The sequence below is a fragment of the Schistocerca americana genome, chromosome 2 (genome assembly GCF_021461395.2).
Source record: "Schistocerca americana isolate TAMUIC-IGC-003095 chromosome 2, iqSchAmer2.1, whole genome shotgun sequence".
Classification (NCBI taxonomy): Eukaryota; Metazoa; Arthropoda; class Insecta; order Orthoptera; family Acrididae; genus Schistocerca; species Schistocerca americana.
The window spans coordinates 250724190-250746159 of record NC_060120.1 but is presented as its reverse complement, the minus strand read 5'-3'; the positions used below and the strand labels follow the sequence as shown (position 1 = coordinate 250746159).

At 40.4% G+C, this 21970-nt stretch overlaps 1 protein-coding gene across 1 annotated transcript in view; it reads left to right on the top strand.

The window, feature by feature from the left end:
- LOC124596457 (sialin-like) overlaps nt 1-21427 on the top strand; it is a 172605-nt gene extending 151178 nt beyond the window's left edge. Inside the window, exon 10 of the mRNA XM_047135591.1 lies at nt 21065-21427. Within this exon, the coding sequence (XP_046991547.1) occupies nt 21065-21307 (243 nt within the window). The 3' untranslated portion in view covers nt 21308-21427. The remainder of the gene's footprint in view (nt 1-21064) is intronic.
- The last annotated feature ends 543 nt before the right edge of the window (nt 21428-21970 follow it).

The window sequence follows — 21970 nt, the reverse complement described above, 5'->3', positions numbered from 1 at the left end:
GATAATGAAGTACATATCTAAATCCCCCCCCCCCCCCATGAGCCATGGACCTTGCCATTGGTGGGGAGGCTTGCGTGCCTCAGCGATACAGATAGCCGTACCGTAGGTGCAACCACAACGGAGGGGTATCTGTTGAGAGGCCAGACAAACGTGTGGTTCCTGAAGAGGGGCAGCAGCTTTTCCAGTAGTTACAAGGGCAACAGTCTGGATGATTGACTGATCCGGCCTTGTAACAATAACCAAAACGGCCTTGCTGTGCTGGTACTGCGAACGGCTGAAAGCAAGGGGAAACCACAGCCATAATTTTTCCCGAGGGCATGCAGCTTTACTGTATCATTAAATGATGATGGCGTCCTCTTGGGTAAAATATTCCGGAGGTAAAATAGTCCCCCATTCGGCTCTCCGGGCGGGGACTACTCAAGAGGATGTCGTTATCAGGAGAAAGAAAACTGGCGTTCTACGGATCGGAGCGTGGAATGTCAGATCCCTTAATCGGGCAGGTAGGTTAGAAAATTTAAAAAGGGAAATGGATAGGTTGAAGTTAGATATAGTGGGAATTAGTGAAATTCGGTGGCAGGAGGAACAAGACTTCTGGTCGGGTGACTACAGGGTTATAAAGACAAAATCAAATAGGGGTAATGCAGGAGTAGGTTTAATAATTAATAGGAAAATAGGATTGCGAGTAAGCTACTACAAACAGCATAGTGAACGCATTATTGTGGCCAAGATAGATACGAAGCCCACACCTACTACAGTAGTACAAGTTTATATGCCAACTAGCTCTGCAGATGACGAAGAAATTGAAGAAATGTACGATGAAATAAAAGAAATTATTCAGATTGTGAAGGGAGACGAAAATTTAATAGTCATGGGTGACTGGAATTAGAGTGTAGAAAAAGGGAGAGAAGGAAACATTGTAGGTGCATATGGATTGGGGCTAAGAAATGTGAGAGGAAGCCACCTGGTAGAATTTTGCACAGAGCACAACATAATCATAACCAACACTTGGTTTAAGAATCACGAAAGAAGGTTGTATACATCAGAGAACCCTGGAGATACTAAAAGGTATCAGATAGATTATATAATGGTAAGACAGAGATTTAGGAACCAGGTTTTAAATTGTAAGACATTTCCAGGGGCAGATGTGGACTCTGACCACAATCTATTGGTTATGAACTGTAGATTAAAACTGAAGAAACTGCAAAAAGGTGGGAATTTAAGGAGATAGGACCTGGATAAACTGAAAGAACCAGAGGTTGTAGAGAGTTTCAGGGAGAGCATAAGGGAACAATTGACAGGAATGGGGGGAAAGAAATACAGTAGAAGAAGAATGGGTAGCTTTGAGGGAAGAAGTAGCGAAGGCAGCAGAGGATCAAGCAGGTAAAAAGACAAGGGCTAGTAGAAATCCTTGGGTAACAGAAGAAATACTGAATTTAATTGATGAAAGGAGAAAATACAAAAACGCAGTAAATGAAGCAGGCAAAAAGGAATACAAACGTCTCAAAAATGAGATCGACAGGAAGTGCAAAATGGCTAAGCAGGGATGGCTAGAGGACAAATGTAAGGCTGTAGAGGCCTATCTCATTAGGGGTAAGATAGATACTGCCTACAGGAAAATTAAAGAGACCTTTGGAGAAAAGAGAGCCACTTGTATGAATATCAAGAGCTCAGATGGAAACCCAGTTCTAAGCAAAGAAGGGAAAGCAGAAAGGTGGAAGGAGTATATAGAGGGTCTATACAAGGGCGATGTACTTGAGGACAATATTATGGAAATGGAAGAGGATGTAGATGAAGGTGAAAAGGGAGATATAATACTGCGTGAAGAGTTTGACAGAGCACTGAAAGACCTGAGTCGAAACAAGGCCCCCGGAGTAGACAACATTCCATTGGAACTACTGACGACCTTCGGAGAGCCAGTCCTGACAAAACTCTACCATCTGGTGAGCAAGATGTATGAAACAGGCGAAATACCCTCAGACTTAAAGAAGAATATATTAATTCCAATCCCAAAGAAAGCAGGTGTTGACAGATGTGAAAATTACCGAACTATCAGTTTAATAAGTCACAGCTGCAAAATACTAACACGAATTCTTTACAGACGAATGGAGAAACTAGTAGAAGCCAACCGCGGGGAAGATCAGTTTGGATTCCGTAGAAACACTGGAACACGTGAGGCAATACTGACCTTACGACTTATCTTAGAAGAAAGATTAAGGAAAGGCAAACCCACGTTTCTAGCATTTGCAGACTTAGAGAAAGCTTTTGACAATGTTGACTGGAATACTCTTTCAAATTCTAAAGGTGGCAGGGGTAAAATACAGGGAGCGAAAGGCTATTTACAATTTGTACAGAAACCAGATGGCAGTTATGAGTCGAGGGACATGAAAGGGAATCAGTGGTTGGGAAGGGAGTAAGACAGGGTTGTAGCCTCTCCCCGATGTTGTTCAATCTGTATATTGAGCAAGCAGTAAAGGAAACAAAAGAAAAATTCGGAGTAGGTATTAAAATTCAGGGAGAAGAAATAAAAACTTTGAGATTCACTGATGACATTGTAATTCTGTCAGCGACAGCAAAGGACTTGGAAGAGCAGTTGAATGGAATGGACAGTCTTGAAAGGAGGATATAAGATGAACATCAACAAAAGCAAAACAAGGATAATGGAATGTAGTCGAATTAAGTCGGGTGATGCTGAGGGAATTAGATTAGGAAATGAGGCACTTAAAGTAGTAAAGGGGTTTTGCTATTTGGGGAGCAAAATAACTGATGATGGTCGAAGTAGAGAGGATATAAAATGTAGGCTGGCAATGGCAAGGAAAGCGTTTCTGAAAAAGAGAAATTTGTTAACATCCAGTATTGATTTAAGTGTCAGGAAGTCATTTCTGAAAGTATTCGTATGGAGTGTAGCCATGTATGGAAGTGAAACGTGGACAATGAATAGTTTGGACAAGAAGAGAATAGAAGCTTTTGAAATGTGTTGCTACAGAAGAATGCTGAAGATTAGATGGGTAGATCACATAATGAGGAAGTATTGAATAGGATTGGGGAGAAGAGAAGTTTGTGGCATAACTTGACCAGAAGAAGGGATCGGTTGGTAGGACATGTTCTGAGGCATCAAGGGATCACCAATTTAGTATTGGAGGGCAGCGTGGAGGGTAAAAATCGTAGAGGGAGACCAAGAGATGAGTACACTAAGCAGATTCAGAAGGATGTAGGTTGCAGTAGGTACTGGGAGATGAAAAAGCTTGCACAGGATAGAGTAGCATGGAGAGCTGCATCAAACCAGTCTCAGGACTGAAGACCACAACAAAAACATATCTAAATCCACAATGTTCTGTGGAGGTAGATATCTGATGCAGGGTTAAGAATACTTCATTGGTTTCTTACATAAAAAAGGAGAGATACAGTGAACACCTGTACAATCTGCTGAAACATCTGATAGTTTCTTTATTCACTGACATCTTCCTTCTTTTTTTTCCCTGCATGTCTCACAGTTTTTACAGATACATTCTGAACTCTGAAACCTCTGAGTTACTCTAAATAATATCATATTTGGTCAGTGTTGAGAACAAAGATGTACTCATAGTTCACCAAGACCTGCACAGTATAAAAATAATGGAAAGACTTAAATTAACCACTCACCATACAGTTATTTCTGAGAGATGAACAAACACAGAACCATTTTGAAACTGTCATTGTGGGTGGGTGGGTGAGTGAGTGAGTGAACAAAACTTTATAAAAAGTTATCAGAAATGGAGAAAGGTTTGTCACTAAGAGATCACAAATTGTTTTGAAATCTATTGCATTGTACACATTTTAGTTATATTCTTTGTCCTCAGTGTTTTTTCTGTGATATTTCCATACCCTTTCAATGTTTTCCAGTAGAAAGTAAGCCAAACACAAATTCTTTAAGTTACCGGTAGTTCCAGTCCAGTCTTCTCCCGTTTCTGTTTGCAACAGGCAAGAATATCTAAAATATTTGAACAGAGTTGTTTGAAGGTCAGCTCTACATTTTAAAATATGTGATAACGTGAAATTATGTATGGAGATGCAAAATACTGTAGTATGTAGACAGAAACTATTAATCACGTACAGAAAGTTTAAAACAGGCACATAAAAGTGATGAGAAATAACACTAAGATATCAAACTAACTTGTATTTGACAACAGATTGATTACTGCCTTGCAACCTGTCGATTTCACATTTGTTATTAACTAGTACTCCCCACATTCCCTCATCCCATAACCAAATTGGACAGCTAAACTAAAACCTCTGCTATGACTTTATCTACCTTTGATTACAATCTGAGGTTAGAAATGATTTTGAAGTCCATTCCATTTCCTCCCAGAGTGGAATTCTTACTGACTGTTTAACCAAAAAAGTGTTTCTGGTCTTCATTAAGCCACAATGTTATCCACCTTAGTACTTAAAGTTCCAGTTTTCTCAACTGTGTATCCACTCTGATCTCTTCACAGGTAATGAGTTATAAGTAAAGAGAAAATATGGCAATGAATAATTCATTTATTTGCTAGTTACTAATGTTTGCTAGAAGACTAATCAACTAGCCAATGTGAATGGTACTACTCAATGAAAAACCTTACTGGGAGTTTTGCTGTTACATCCATCTCTCATGGAATAAAGTTTGTCGTAAACTCACTAGATGACATACTTGAAATGCCCACTAAATCATGCAGGGCTAACAGGTAATTAGAATTGTGGAAAGGGCCAAGGGAGTTGCAGTCGGATTCATTTCACAATTGTAATTTATTATTATTATTTAGTTCACAAATACACTTCTGAAAGAATTAAATTTGCTTCATGGCTGAAGGCCTCCAAACAGATGCTTTAGAATAAGTTCAATTTTGAAAAGACATGACACACAGTTAAATTTACGAATAAGATAAATCATATACATATATGAGATGAGCATGCGGAGCGGCTGAAGGCCACCAGATTAAATCTTCATAATTCCAAATGTACTACGATGGTTACTGAAGGCAGAAGGCCACAATGTTTTAAGATAACAGGGCTGATGGCCCACAAGGTGCACAGAAAGAGATAAACAAACACAATAAAATGGCTGAAGGCCGCAAAGTTAAATTCTGCAAATTAAGGAAATATATATTGCAACGATCGGTAAAACAATGTGGTCTTCAAGGAAACTCCTAGAACATGTTTCCAGGACTGAAGGCCCACAACTAACCTTGCCAAATTAAAAATATAAAATACAGTTCAATTACAACAACATCTACACTGCCAAAATGATAATTAAGAGAACGGCACTGTCTCCAGTGGATTGGTCTGCCCTCATTCACTTAGGCAAGACAGGTGGTGAGTCCAACTACACTTAATTCTTGCAAGGCCAACCAAGGGACAGTCATGGACCAACTTACCAACTGCTTGCTTACCACGACGGAGTACATCAGAACTCAAACGCATAAAGTTATGAACATGATGATCCACAATGATGTATGTCTTTGCTCTCAGAATTGCACACCATGTTGGACAGCGACAACAGGTGAGCAAATGACACTGCCTGAAATTACGTTAGTGGCCAGGGCAGGTAACCGGAACACTAATGGCGACAAGGCAGAAAATTCTGCTGGTGCACTGGAATTGTAGTCAACCAATATAGTTAACTGCACTGCATGGCAGCTAAATTTCATTAATAGAAACACTCACTATTGCTCACAGGAAAACGTGCCTAACAGTGAACCACTGAAACGAGTCACCACAACATGAATGGACTTGGCTTATGTAGTTGAAACCACTACACAAATTTGACTTCCTGGGTCAGTGAACCACGAAGCTTGTAGTGATTGGATAGCTCCACACACACACACACACACACACACACACACACACACACACACACACACACACACACACACTCCAACACTGTGCAGGGACCGGCAGCAGACCAAGCTGACTGCGCCGCACAGAGATAACATCCCTGGTCTGCAGCAACCGACTGACCACCTTAGAATGTTGACATCTAAAATAGTTGTTGGTGGACATAATGCCAACTACACACACAACCTGACAAACACTGCATGAAGACCTGAACGATAATCAACAGTAACTAAGCGTGCATGAAGACACATAGGGAGTCGATGCATGTTTTTCCCCTAAGAAAAATAGAGAGAGTAACAAGTTTGGTGAAAATAAATTGCTAACATCTGTTGAAATTTCAGTGAAATAATAAGGAATAATATGGACTGAAACCGACCAAAGGATTTTATTTTTATTTCTCAATTCCCTAAGAAATATGAAAACAATTTACAGTGTGCAGTTATACTGTCTTAATTCTCATACATGTACAAGGTGATGGTTTGTAGCTCAATGCAGACATCTTAAAGCTCCAAAGGTAATGGTAATCTGTACACAGAGTGGAGAGAGATTGTCACAAAATTTGGACCCTGGATAGCTGATGGCAGTAGGAAGCAAAATAACTAATGTTGTGTAGGTCAACAACACACCATTTTTAAACTATGGAAACTTGGTGCCATGTGGTCCGATTGGCCAACGGATTGCCCTGTTGCCATTTGTCGGTTGACAGGGAGTGCTATGGTTATCAGTTCACACACACAAACATCCCTCACCCCATCACTGCCCCAATGTGATATGCACACATGTCGAATAGGTCCTGCGGTTTGTCTTCACCTCAAGTCAGAAGCATTCACACATAAGCTTTGCTTCAGAGAATACATGTCCCCTGCAATTTAGTCATACAGTAAGCATGGCAACTCAGTATTCATTTGAAGAACAAGATGTGGTTTTTGTTTATGGGCTAGCAGACGGTAATGCACATGTATAAGGAATGGTACCCAGCAAGATGCCACCCACACCTGCAAACATTTACAGCAATTCACCGGTGACATGGTGAAACAGGCTCATTAGCAGGATATCATGGTGATGCTGGAAGACCTCGAACATGACAAGATGCTGCATTTGGAGAGACTGTTCTCAAGCGCTTCGAGGAAGCACCTATGACAAATACTCATGCAGTTGGACAGGACATGGGGTCACTCATCAGTTAGTCTGGGAGCATTTGAGGGATGACAGCCAGCAGCCATTTAGTTTCCACCTTGTCCCCAGAGACCTAATCCTGTGGCAGACTATGAACACAGGCTAGGGTTTTGCTGGTGATTTCTGTGACATGTTGCCCGAGATCCCAACCTCCTGCCATTGTGGTGTTTACTGACGAGTGCACCTTCCATCAGGATACCCTTTACAACACTTGAAATGTTCATTACTGGGCAACGCGAAATCCTCATGTCATGTACATACGCAGAAACCAGGAACGATTTTCCCTCAACATTTGGGCAGGCATTGTGGGTGACCATTTGCTTAGGCCAGTTCATCTACCTCCTCAACTTACCGGTGCAAATTACTTTCACTTTTTGCAAGAAACTCTATCCGGCCTGCTGGAAGATGTTCCCCTGGACATACGGCTATGCATATGGTTGCAGCACGATGACGCACCCGCACGTAAGTCGTGCTGTGCACGGATATTTAAATGAACTCTTCAATGGTTGAGTAATTGGCAGTGGTGCTAGTAGGACATGGCTCCCATGATCACAAGATGTCACGCCACCGGACTTTACCCTGTGGGGATTCTTCAGTGTTCTAGATCACCCACCTGAAAATGAATCATCTAGAAACGAAGAGGAATTAATAGATCACATTCAATATGCCACCATACACATCATGAAAATGCCAGGAATCTTTGAAAAAGTTCAGCTAAACACTGGTTGATGTTATCAAGCTTGTCACATCACTGGATCACCAGTTTGAGCACCTGATTTAGGTAAAGAATGTTGTAGTTACAAAACAGGCTGTTTTCAGGGCCGACACAATTTGTAAAAGAATTTCTGTACATAAACTAACAGCTGTTGATGGGTTTGTTGATGGTACATCTTACCATGAAACCACAATGGATGTGTCAGGACCACGGCGGATTGGCTCCCATGCCCACAGAGTGGAAGGCTGGTGTGCTACCACTAACGGTACGGACCATCTTGGATGGATCGCGATCTTCAGCAGGCAAAGGATTTGTGGTCATGCATTGTCCAGAGCATCCAGCAAAAGGGTAATCCCATGATCAATTGGAGTGTGTGGCACCAAGTTTCCGTAGTTTAAAAATCGTGTGTTGCCGACCTACACAACATTAGTAATTTTGGTTCCTACTGGCATCAGCTATCCAGGGTTAAAATTTCGTGACAATTTTTTCCACTCTATATATCATTCTGCAGAAGTAGCAATTTATTTTTGCTAGACTTCATACTACCATTATTTTTTTCAGAGAAATGTCATCAGTGACAAGCTTTGAGTAATACCTAATTTCCCTTGTTAGCATGTTAAAATTTGCTTTTTTTGCCAAAACACAGTGGAGTTCATAAGTATTCATTGAAGTAGCATTCTAATGCAGCTGAAATGTGACAGAATCCTGACAGTGTATTATTAAACTGGCAACTGGAGGAAAGACAAATCAATAGTTTACAAAACTGCCCATTATCAATATAAAAATAAACTGCAATTTCTTCACATGTGTTGTTCCAAATCCACAGTATTTATCATTTCAGTAGCTATTGAGGCCCTTAAAAATTTCAATATTTAATTGAAAAAATCTGTAGGTGGTTGAATGTCATGCTAAATATGGAAGTTTAGCATACTAATCATGTAATAATACAACTGATGGGAGTACCTCTTCTTTTTAAACCAAGATATGTATCCAGTGATTCAGCACTGAAAGGAATTAAGCTTAATGAGAAGCTCAGACAGGTGGTTACTAAAGATGTTAAAATAATACAAACTCTTATAAAAGTACAGCAAAAAATAGAATCATTATATTTCATCAGAATATTGGAGGATTAAAAAAACAGTGGCAGAGCTACATGTTCGTTTGGAAGATTCAGAAACTGAGGTTGTAATAGATCACATTGAAAAGTTAACTCTAAACCGAGGATGTTTTATGTATGCCTGGATAGGATAATGAACAAATAAGAGTGAGGCAAGAATAGTGTGTCAGAGCCAAGATACATGAGATGATCACCATCTGCAGTTTACAAAACATTACTTGATGACTTTAGACTGTGTGTTTCCTTGCTTTCTTGCTTGTGAAAATACAATAGTGTAGAATTTTTGAATTTGATGCTGATCAGTTTTTGCTTAATTTTTATTCGCTTCATTCCCTATCCAGATATAAATACATCATCCTTGCACTTAACACAGAATTGTTTGGTAGAAAAATGACAAACATATTGTGTGTGTGTCCTGTAACCTGACAAGGGGACTCCTCAGTCCTCACGGGTAGCAGTTGGCAACAGTTGGGGACTTCTTGCCATACAGATTTGCAAAAGTTTGTTGCCAAGTGTGCAGTGTACTGTTAGCCAATGTTGACTGAATCATATTCTGCTTTTGTTGTTGAGCTCTGCTGTTGGTGCCTGTGTTCTGCTACCCTTGTTTTCATTGCAAGTATTTCAAAAATGGGTGGTAAGGTGGTTGTTAGCCCACTGTTACTTTTACTCCAGTTCGGAAAAGGAAGCTAATTTATCAAGAGCTCTGCAAGCTCAAAAAAACAGGTTTGTGTTTCCTGTACTGCATACTTGAAATACATGCAGGTGGAGCTTTTTATCCCCTGTACCCAACCTTTCCCTGCAGTAAATCCTATCCACTCTCAAGCTCCCTGCACTCCCTGCTAGCATGTCATCAAGTTATAGCTTGTGAGCAGTATGACAGCTGCTTGAATTTTGAAATGACTTTCTTTCTATCCTCTGCTGCATCCTTTACTCATTAGGTTTCATAATTATTGAACAAGATTTTCTGAAATATGAGTAAAGCTATGATCGTTTTTATAAAACAATTTGCCAGTTAGATATGGTATCACCGGGATTGCACACTCTTAATTAAACCTTTAATGATGTAGTGTTTGGTTAGTTTGTGCATGTTGTTGTAGGGTGTTAAAAAAGGGGAGTCAAAAATTAAGTTTGCAGGAGTGATGCCATGCCTATCTGAAAGAAGGCTTTTATGTTCACAAGAAAGATTCTTTTGTATGTTGCTTTTGTACCTCCATCTGTAATCTGCAAACCACCATGAAGTGCCTGTTACTGTATCAGTTACTAGGGTTTCTTCCCATTCCATTCACGTTTGGAGTGTGGGAAGAATGATTGTTTGAATGCCTGTGTGTGTTACAATTATTCTGATCTTATCCTCATGATACTTATGTGACTGGTATATCACGGATTGTAGTCTATTCATAGTCATCAGTTAAAGCCAGTACTTGAAACTTTGCTAGCAGACTCTCAGGATAGTTTACATCTGTCTTACTGTGTCTAACAGTTTAGCTTCGTCAGCATCTCTGTGACACTTTCCCACGGATCAAACAAACCTGTGACCATTCACTCTCTGCTTTTTTTATATATATAATCTCGACAATAACAAACGTAACTGTTGGGTTCAAATTAATGATATGGTTATAATAGAGGGAAACATTCCACGTAGGAAAAATATATCTAAAAACAAAGATGATTTGACTTACCAGATGAAAGTGCTGGCAGGTCGACAGACACACAAACATACACACACAATTCAAGCTTTCGCAACAAACTGTTGCCTCATCAGGAAAGAGGGAAGGAGAGGGAAAGACGAAAGGAAGTGGGTTTTAAGGGAGAGGGTAAGGAGTCATTCCAATCCCGGGAGCGGAAAGACTTACCTTAGGGGGAAAAAAGGACAGGTACACACTTGTCTCTGTGTGTGTGTGTGTGTGTGTGTGTGTGTGTGTGTGTGTGTGTGTGTGTGTGTGTGTGTGTGTGTGTGTGTGTACCCGTCCTTTTTTTCCCCCTAAGGTAAGTCTTTCCGCTCTCGGGATTGGAATGACTCCTTACCCTCTCCCTTAAAACCCACTTCCTTTCGTCTTTCTCTCTCCTTCCCTCTTTCTGATGAGGCAACAGTTTGTTGCGAAAGCTTGAATTGTGTGTGTATGTTTGTGTTTGTCTGTCGACCTGCCAGCACTTTCATTTGGTAAGTCAAATCATATTTGTTTTTAGATATATTTTTCCTACGTGGAGTGTTTCCCTCTATTATAACCCAGTGTTCTATCATAAACAGAAGTCTACCACCTGCTTTACCCATGACTGAACCTATGTGATCATTCCATTTCGTATCCCTACCAAGTGTTGCACCCAGATATTTGGCCAATTTAAACTGTGTCTCATTGATATTATAGTCACAGTATACTACATTTCTTCATTTTGTGAAGTGCATAGTTTTGCATTTCTGAACATTTAAAGCAAGTTGCCAATCTTTGCGCCATTTTGAAATCTTATCAAGATCTGACTGAGTTATTTATACAGCATTTCTCAGACAGTACTTCATTATAGATAACTTCATCACCTGCAAAAAGTGAGGTTACTATTAATATTGACTCCTAGGTCATTATTATACAACATGAACAACAAGGGCCCCAGCAGATGTCCCTGGGGCAGGCCCAGAGTTCTACATCTGGCAATGACTCCCCATCCAGTACAACATGTTGCATTGTAACTACCAAAAATCCTCAATTCAGTCACATATTTCACTCAGTACCCAATATGATTGTACTTTTGACAATAAGAATAGGTGTGGTACGGAGTCAAATGCTTTCCTGAAACTGAGAAATACTGCATCTACCTGCTTGCCTTGATCCGTAGCTTTCAGTATGTCATTTGAGAAGAGTGAGTGGTGGGTTTCATGTGATTCATGTTTTCGGAATCCACCCTGGTTGGAATGGGGGAAGTCATTCTGACCAAGGTGACACATTGTATTTGAGCTCAGAATGTGTTCTAAGATCATACAACAAATTGATGTCAGGTCATGTGGTAGTTTTGTGGATCACTTCTACTATCCTCCTTGCAGACAGGTGTAACATGCTTTTTTTCCAATAACTGGTTTTTTGTTAGAGAGATCAATGACAGATTACAGTTGGAACAGGGCTAACTCAGTTACAAATTCAGAATAGAATCTGATAGCAATTCCATCGGACCCTGGAACATTGTTAAATTTTAATGATTTCAGCTGTTTCTCAATACTGCTGACACTAATACTTACTTTGCTCACCTTTACGGTGGTATGAAGATTAAATTGGGGAAAATCTCCCAGGTTTTCCTTTGTAAAGGAACATTTGAAAACAGAGTTAAGCACTTCAGTTTTTGCTTTGCTACCCTCAATTTCCATTCCTGTCTCATTTTATAGGAACGGACACTAATTTTGGTGGCACTAACACACATTACATATGGCCAGAATATCTGTGGGTTTTGTGAAATACTATTACACAATACTCTGCTATGGTAGTCACTGAAGGCATCATGCGTTGCTTTCTTGATATCCAAACATGTTTCATTAGGCACTCTCTCTGTAGCACTACACAGTAGTCTCTGTTCTTTTTAGAAGTTTCTTTACAGTGGTTGTATACCATGGAGGGTCCCTTCCATTATGAACTGTTCTACTGGGTACGTACCGTATTTACTCGAATCTAAGCCGCACCTGAAAAATGACTCGAAATCAAGGAAAAAAAAATTTTCCCAAATCTAAGCCGCATCTGAAATTTGAGACTCGAAATTCAAGGGGGGGAGAAAAGTTTTAGGCCACACCACCAAATCAAAACAAAGTTGGTCCATTGTAATATGAGACACAATTTAGGTCAAATGAATGACAATACAGCTACAGTAGTTTGGTTCGAGTCATAAGCTTAGCAGTTAAGCTTTACCAGGTAGCCATTGCTATGCGTCAGACACTCTGTCCGTATTTATACGGGTACCCTTTCTTTTCATGTGCTTCCTCTGGTTTGAATTGATTGCTTATTTTTCTTTGATCTGATAAATGCTGTTCTCTTTGTTATAGGTGTTTGTCACTCTAAGCTGAAAATGGATTATTTTAATGTCATGCATTGTTTGTCGCATTCCGATACCGTGTGTTTACGACCTGTCGCCACTCGCAGCATGGCTTGCTTTTGTGCATGCTACCGCCGCTTACAATTAAAAAACAAAAGAGAGGAATCGTCTCATTAGCGAAACAATAGCAAGAGACTGCTATTTCTTGTTACTTACACTGCTGCTTTCTTCGATAATCATCAAGAAGCAAATAATAGACTGCGTATGATAGATGATGTTCTTAACGAGAGTTTAGCAAAAATTTTTCTCCGTTTGAAAATCTTTGCAGAAGCCTCTTTAGTACATTACATTCTGCACAGAAATTAGTCATCTTAGATTTAAAAATCTAGTCAATTGTCGTGCTTCATTTCTGAATGTATCACTATTAGGCATACGAATATAAACATGACACAATATGTATATTCTTCCGCGTTTGCTGTTGTCTCACTCTAGTTTTGTAGTTTATTAGACAGACAAGATTTAAATGAGACAGCAGCAAACACAAAACAATACATGGCAAAATGTTTATATTTGTATTATTCTTACGGTGAAGAGAATACTGCATGTGATTCACAATACATAAAAGTTCGTATTAGCAATCATCTCACAGGTAGGAAAAAATTCAAGATGTAGAGTTGGCCATATTGACAAGCATCCCAAACAGTCCTGCCAGTCGGATTTTCGTAGTACATTGAAATGCTGCTACATTCAAAGATGAACAATACGGAATTTGTATTTACTTCGTCTGATAATGTATGAAAATGTAGTGGTCGAAACTCAGGGCGGAGAAAAAAAGCTCATCTTCCACCTTTTTTTTTAAATTTATTTACTGACGCAGAAGTTTCGGCGCCAGTATTTATCTTTGTGCCTGCAAAGCATGCCTGTGTAGCACTACATATATTCGACGGCAGGACTTAGTTGTGGCAGCACCTACCAACATTTTTCAGAACTTCCACTTACTTTGGACTCGATTCTAAGCCGCGGGCGGTTTTTTGGACAACAAAAACCGGAAAAAAGTGCGGCTTAGATTCGAGTAAATACGGTATTTATCCATGACATGGTCAGCTTTTCCTTTAAACTTGAGCCACAGTTCCTCTGCATGCTCCTATCCCATGCTAAAAGTTTCAAGCTCCACATTGAGATAATACCCTACTGCTTTTTGGTCTAGTTTACTGAACATAAATATCTTTCTGCTTATTTCAGTTGTTCTTTGTACTTTGGTAATCATTGTTGTCGCAGCTGCATCATGGTCCTGTTACTAGTTTCAATGTAGACATCCTCAAAGAGGTGAGAGCTATTTGTTTCCAATAGATTTCCATCATGAGTGGGATTTTGAACTGTCTGTCCTAGGTAGTTATCAGAGAAGGCATTTACACTCCTGGAAATGGAAAAAAGAACACATTGACACCGGTGTGTCAGACCCACCATACTTGCTCCGGACACTACGAGAGGGCTGTACAAGCAATGATCACACGCACGGCACAGCGGACACACCAGGAACCGCGGTGTTGGCCGTCGAATGGCGCTAGCTGCGCAGCAATTGTGCACCGCCGCCGTCAGTGTCAGCCAGTTTGCCGTGGCATACGGAGCTCCATCGCAGTCTTTAACACTGGTAGCATGCCGCGACAGCGTGGACGTGAACCGAATGTGCAGTTGACGGACTTTGAGCGAGGGCGTATAGTGGGCATGCGGGAGGCCGGGTGGACGTACCACCGAATTTCTCAACACGTGGGGCGTGAGGTCTCCACAGTACATTGATGTTGTCGCCAGTGGTCGGCGGAAGGTGCACGTGCCCGTCGACCTGGGACCGGACCGCAGCGACGCACGGATGCACGCCAAGACCGTAGGATCCTACGCAGTGCCGTAGGGGACCGCACCGCCACTTCCCAGCAAATTAGGGACACTGTTGCTCCTGGGGTATCGGCGAGGACCATTCGCAACCGTCTCCATGAAGCTGGGCTACGGTCCCGCACACCGTTAGGCCGTCTTCCGCTCACGCCCCAACATCCTGCAGCCCGCCTCCAGTGGTGTCGCGACAGGCGTGAATGGAGGGACGAATGGAGACGTGCCGTCTTCAGCGATGAGAGTCGCTTCTGCCTTGGTGCCAATGATGGTCGTATGCGTGTTTGGCGCCGTGCAGGTGAGCGCCACAATCAGGACTGCATACGACCGAGGCACACAGGGCCAACACCCGGCATCATGGTGTGGGGAGCGATCTCCTACACTGGCCGTACACCACTGGTGATCGTCGAGGGGACACTGAATAGTGCACGGTACATACAAACCGTCATCGAACCCATCGTTCTACCATTCCTAGACCGGCAAGGGAACCTGCTGTTCCAACAGGACAATGCACGTCCGCATGTATCCCGTGCCACCCAACGTGCTCTAGAAGGTGTAAGTCAACTACCCTGGCCAGCAAGATCTCCGGATCTGTCCCCCATTGAGCATGTTTGGGACTGGATGAAGCGCCGTCTCACGCGGTCTGCACGTCCAGCGCGAACGCTGGTCCAACTGAGGCGCCAGGTGCAAATGGCATGGCAAGCCGTTCCACAGGACTACATCCAGCATCTCTACGATCGTCTCCATGGGAGAATAGCAGCCTGCATTGCTGCGAAAGGTGGATATACACTGTACTAGTGCCGACATTGTGCATGCTCTGTTGCCTGTGTCTATGTGCCTGTGGTTCTGTCAGTGTGATCATGTGATGTATTTGACCCCAGGAATGTGTCAATAAAGTTTCCCCTTCCTGGGACAATGAATTCACGGTGTTCTTATTTCAATTTCCAGGAGTGTAGTAATGTTTCACATGATGTCTTATCATGTTCATTGCTAACAAAACTATGATTTTCCCAATTGATTGATGGATGACTGAAGTCTCCACTGATGATTGCAGTATGATTGGGAACATGCCAACAAGTGAACTGAGGTTTTCTCTGAAGTTTTCAGTTACATCAGGAGATCAGTCTGGTGCACAATAAAAGCATCCAGTTACCATTTTATGCCCACCCCTGATACTGAGATTTGCCCAAACAATCTCTCATGTAGCATCAATTTCTCTCTTCGTGGATTTGAGTTTCTTGTCTACTGTGACAAATAATCCAAATCCATTTCCCATTTGCTATCCTTTTGATATACACTTAAATTTTCCCAAAAATTTCATTGCTATCAATTTCAGGTTTCAGCCAGCTTTCTGTACCTAGTATTATGAGCTCCACTGCTTTTCAGGAGCACTTAAGTCTCTGGCACCTCGTTGTGAATGCTTCAGCAGCTAAACATTAGGATTTTAATTACCTCACCTGTGGGCAGCATTTCTTTCACTCTTACACTGATACTACTGGGTTTTCTACAGTTGTCATTACCTGGATTATATGGAGAGTTGCCCATTATAAAAAAGCACTTGTGTGCACCGCACACACGGTCAGCTACTTAAGTAGCAGTCTCTGATGTGTAGAGGACACCTGACCCATTTCAGTGGACCCTACAGTTCTCAAACCTGTGGCCCAGGTTCAGGAAGTGGCAGCCTAGCGTGTCATAGAATCTTTGAGGTCTCTGTTTTAGTCCATCCAATCATCTTGGAACCAAAGGGCCACGATCAGTTCTGGGGACAGTGCTGCAAATTGAGTGTTTCACTGAAACTCCAGGCGCAAGGCTGGTCTTCTCAACCTTCTATACCAGACACTGGAACGACCCAAGTGTGACCTTTGAGCCAAAACAACAGGCAACATTTGTTCCATCATGCATCACAATTTGCAGTTAGTTGCCTCCTGTTTCTTCTATTGCTGCCAGAGTAACCTCTTCAACATGTTGAATAAGGCCTCTCAGGCATACAAACTGAGGGCACCTGGTGTCCTTTCCTGTCCCTTGCTGCCATTTCCCTTAGGGGTACCAGACAAAAAAGTTTCCCAAAACAGGTGAATGAGTTCCATTGGCTCAATTTGTTTCAGTGAAATACAGAACCTCAAATTTGTTGCTTAGGTGGATCTGTACAACACCCTGAGTCCTCCCCGATTCCCATCCACCCTGTTAAAATGCCACTCACCACAAGGAGCTCTTCCAACATGACAACTCAAAGTAGCTACCAAACATTTGACTGTAGTCAGGGCAAGATGCTTGTCAACAAACACATTCTGTGTTTCAGAACAGCATTCATATTGGGGCTGCATTTTAGCCGGTATGATCTATTACAGGACAGTGAACAAGTAACCTTACATAAAGCCTTTAATATGTTCACCTAAAATTTGCTGATTCTCTATAAGAATTGAAGCAAATACACAAAATATTACTGTCAACGCAACAAGTCTGTGGTAGAAATTACCAGTTTCTTAAAACATTTTTGAGACTAATTATAATAGTTAGCAAACTCAAAAACAGAGTTAACTTATGATAAATGTAGATAGTATATAGGGCTACTCCTCTTTAAGGGAAAAATAGATGTAATGTGAAACTCAGGTAGGACGACAAGGGCTAGTCGTGCTGGAAATTCATATAAAAGGCCGGCTGCTATTGGTGAGATGCATAATCTAGACCGAAAGTTCTAGAAGACACAATAGTTGACTTGAAAATTATGCCAAAAAGCCTAACGAGAAACAAACCTGATTGGCGTATGAGGCCTACAAAATTATGAGTAAGGTCGCACACAGTGTACATAAAGAGGATAACACAAATAAGGTTTTAAAGAGTATTAACCGCAAACTAATACAAAATGGTGCTATTGTCACTAAAGCTGATAAGGGAAACTTCTTAGTTATATCCACAAAGCAAGAATACATAGACAAGACTGAAGCTTTTTTCAATGACAACGGGATAGTTATGCTTAACGAAGACCCCACTATTACTCTCCAAAAAGAAATTAGAACTGGGATCCAAAATACCAAAAATTTGATAGGAGAGTTCCGAAAGAAGGGGCTGATAAACATGAATCCCAAGCCCCCTAGATTGAGACGTCAGTTTAAAGTTCATAAGTTAAATCACTCAATTCACCCTATCATTGACAGTACAGGAAGTACCTATCATAAGCTGGTGAAATACTTGCATACTAAGATCAAAGAAAATTTTGTTTTTAGTAAAAACTATTCCATTAAAAATTCCATTCATTTAGCTACCAGTTTACGCGAGGTATCTTGTTCTGAAGATTCTAAACTAGTATAGTTTGATGTAACAAGTTCATACACTAATGTACCGGTCGACCACACACTGCAAATGCTAGAGTGCGATATGCGTCACAATAAAAAACTTTGGGATAAAGAGGTCAATAAGTTGTTGATGCTGCTACGGATCGTTTTAAAACACAACTACTTTACATTTAATGGGAGACTTTACTTACAACCAGCAGGTTTGGCTATGGGGAGCCCCCTAGCTGGGATTTTATCAGAAATTTTTATGAACTACTTAGTCTGGTTTTTTTTTGCCAGTGACAGAGATTCTTATAAAATTTTACAAAAGATATGTTGACGTCATTCTATTAATCATTGATGGTTCTCAAAGTGATGTAGATCTTATTTTTTTCTATTTTTGATGAGCTTCACCATAATATAAGTTTTACAATTGAGCGAGAATCCGATACCAGGTCATTAAATTTTTTGGACCTCACTTTAACTGTGGTTGACAGCAGCATTGAATTTAATTTTTTTCAGAAAAATACATTTTCCGACAATATTATACCTGCAGACTAGACTCATCCGTACGCCCATAAGATGGCCTTTTTTTCATTCTAATATTCAGACTTACAGCTGTCCCTCATGCATCAGATTGCGGTAGAAACTAAACTGGTCACACTTGAGATTATTGCTATAAATAATGGCTATAGGCCTCAGTTGGTAAGACAGATGTATAACAAGAAAATAAATAAAAATAATAATCCCTCTTCCACGCTAGGAGATGCATTAGATGACAAGTGACCATGATATCTATCCCTTACGTAGGCAATATAAGTTACAAATTGGGGTGTTTACTCAGAGCCCATAATTTCAGTCGCCTAGTCTACTACTAATAGTTTACATAGGAATTTAATCCACTCCTTGCACAATAAGAGCAATAAACTTTCCCAATCAGGAGTATATCAAATTACATGCGGGGATTGTCCAAAATTTTACATCGGGCAAACGGGACGGGCTTTGGGTCTCTGGTATAAGGAACATATTCCTACTAGAAGCGGTGACGGTACTAAAGGCTCTACTTATGCGGAACACCTCGTGCAAATGGCTCATGCGCCAAGCCCTCCAGTTAATATCGAGTTACTTCATGCTGAGGTTAAGGGCTTAAAACTGGATGTTTTGGAAGAAATGCAGATCTTTCAGCATCTGCAACATGCTAAAGACAATATCCTTAACAACCAACTCCTACTAAGAAACAGAATTTTTTGAAGGTTTCGCACCTTTAATTTGTTCTTCATAGTTGTAAATCTGATGATCTGGGGATTTTCACATGCGTGTGCTGATTGGCGAGTGCGGTTGGTCAAGCTGTTCATCTTCTTTCTTTTTATCTTCATTTTCCTTTTACGATGAAGGTGATTTTAGCCCATTGAACACCTCACGTTTTATCCCTATATCTTTATTACCACGACGTCTTTAGATTACGTCCCCTCATGCTGCCTCCCCCCCCCCCCCCCCTCCCCAGCTAACTACTGGCTTTAGGTATTGTTTTCAGAGTTCCTCCTGTTGTCATAGGTAGCTTCATATATGTTTCTTTCCTAGCATAAGCAACCGTGTGCAGCTATTTTTAGGTTTCATCTTCCATTTAGCTCGTCACTTATTCTGTCCATTCCATTTTTTGATATACGTTGATCCACAGTTGGGAATATGTGGGTTATTTAGCCCCGACCCAAGTATAAACTTTCTCGTATTGGAATGTACATGCGCATTCAAGTAACTTCCCTTGTCTTGCGCATGTGCAATGGTAGCGGGTCGGGCTTGTAAGTGAGCGACCATTTGTAGCTGCAGTTTATGGCGGGTCATGGCCCATCGAACATAGGACGGTGTGAGGTAGAGCATACACCATTAAGTAAAGTAGTGGTTTTGACTTAGTACATATGTTCTGTTTGGGTTTTCCTTTTCTTTTTCGTTTATAAATGTGTAGCTATGGTGTTCTTTTAATCATTGACAAAGGTCTTCTTAGGCACTTGTGGGTTTTATTGTTCTGAAGGAGGTGTAGTTATCTACGCCAAAACCTGGGTTAACACTAGGTGCTTTTTTCGCAATCGAGGAGGGTTTTTAGTTTTTTAATATATAATGTGTTAATTTGAATTTTCTTAAGAAAGAAAACTGAAGAGTGAAAAAGAAAAACATCAGACCTTAAGATAAGAATTTCGTATGTCCATGTTGTTTAGGCTTCTTTAAATGCACACACATGCCAAAAAATATAAATGTTTGTAAATTCTTTCAAATCATACTGCAGTTCACAGTACATGCAGATGCATTTTTCCGTAATATCAGTGAATCAACTTCTAATCCCATTTATAATTCTACATGCACTTCAATGAAGTAAGAACTGTCAGCACAGTGTATAACATCTCAGTAACTAATAATAAAGAATTCAAGTTTCAAAAATGCTAAATTTTCAAAATTTATATAGCTCTGTTCATGATCTATGGACTATCTAATCTAGGTAGCCATCTGAGATACCATGTACTGAAAATTGTGTTGATGCATTTGATCAGTTTGGCTACTTGAGCTTGTTTAAGTTTTAAAACTGCTTTCAGATTCTTTATAGCCTTTGCTGAAGTCTTTAGCATTGAGAGATAGAATGTTAGGCAGAGAAATATGCTTTGGGCTATCAGTCTACTGCTGATAAAACGAAAAAAGACATAATAAAACATTTTCTTAGACGAGAAGGTTTGAGTAAAACAGTCAACTGAGATTACATCGTAAGTTGTGCTATCTGCATTAAACACACAAAAGCAATTTGGTTTGCATTGAGTTTTTAATAACATAACATATCGTAGACATTGTATTTGGAGAGCTCTGCCTGTAGTGATATGGATAACCTGGTGGTAGATTGTGTGTAGACAATAATAAGAATTATTATTTATATAACGTAACTGTTTCTTCACATGATTTTCTTAAATAGCTCTAAAATATTCCTAATGTTAAGTCTCCTTCAAGGAGCTGCATTTCAGTGTTTGTTAGAAATTAATTTCTATGAACAATAATTTGTTGCAGCAATCATCTGAACAGTGGAAGAAAGTTTACCTTATATCAGCAGGCCTCCTTTTAGTTCCTGGCTTGCTGCACCTCTTCAAATCATCAGCTGAAGTACAAGAGTGGAATTTCCCAAAATCTATGGCGAAAGAAACGAAGGATGGTGTCTCAGAGAAGGATGTGGAAGCTCAGCAACGACTCACATCAGAACACAAAACTGAAGATCGGTGGGATAAAGAAAAGAAACAAAACCACAGACTGTGAAAAAGTGTAACATAGGCAAACCCAGAAATGAGACTTTGTGAAGGAGTGTTGATTTTTATACACATGCACCTAAAATTTTTAATAAATTCCATTTTATACTGAGCCACTTTTTGGAAAGAAATATACCACTACAAGAAGTTTTGTACATATTGGTTTTATTTATTCGTTCACTCAGCGTGTACTGTATGTCCCATTATGATGGTCTCCAAGGATTGGAACATGTTATGTTACATTCCCTTTTGGACTTGCAGCACTTGTATTTTTTCTGCATTTACAGTTAAAATTATTGGATATTGTTGTGCATCTTTTGCGAAATAGTGTTTTGCATAAAAGGTGGAATCTACATCCAATAAGTTAAGTTGTATTTTAATGGGCAGGTTAGATTAGATTAGTACTGGTTCCATAGATCATGAACACGACACTTTGTAATGATGTGGAACACGTCAGGTTAATAAAAGGTGTCTATACAAGGTATTACATTACACAAAATATTACATGACACTCAACATTTTTAATGTTTTTGGTGGCGGGGGGAGGGCGGGGGGGAGGGGGGGCAGAGGGAATAACCCACTTACTATATCCAAACATTCATCTAATGATCTAATGTCAGACAAGCCTGAGAAAATAAGCCTGAGAAAATAAGCCTGAGAAAATAAGCCTGAG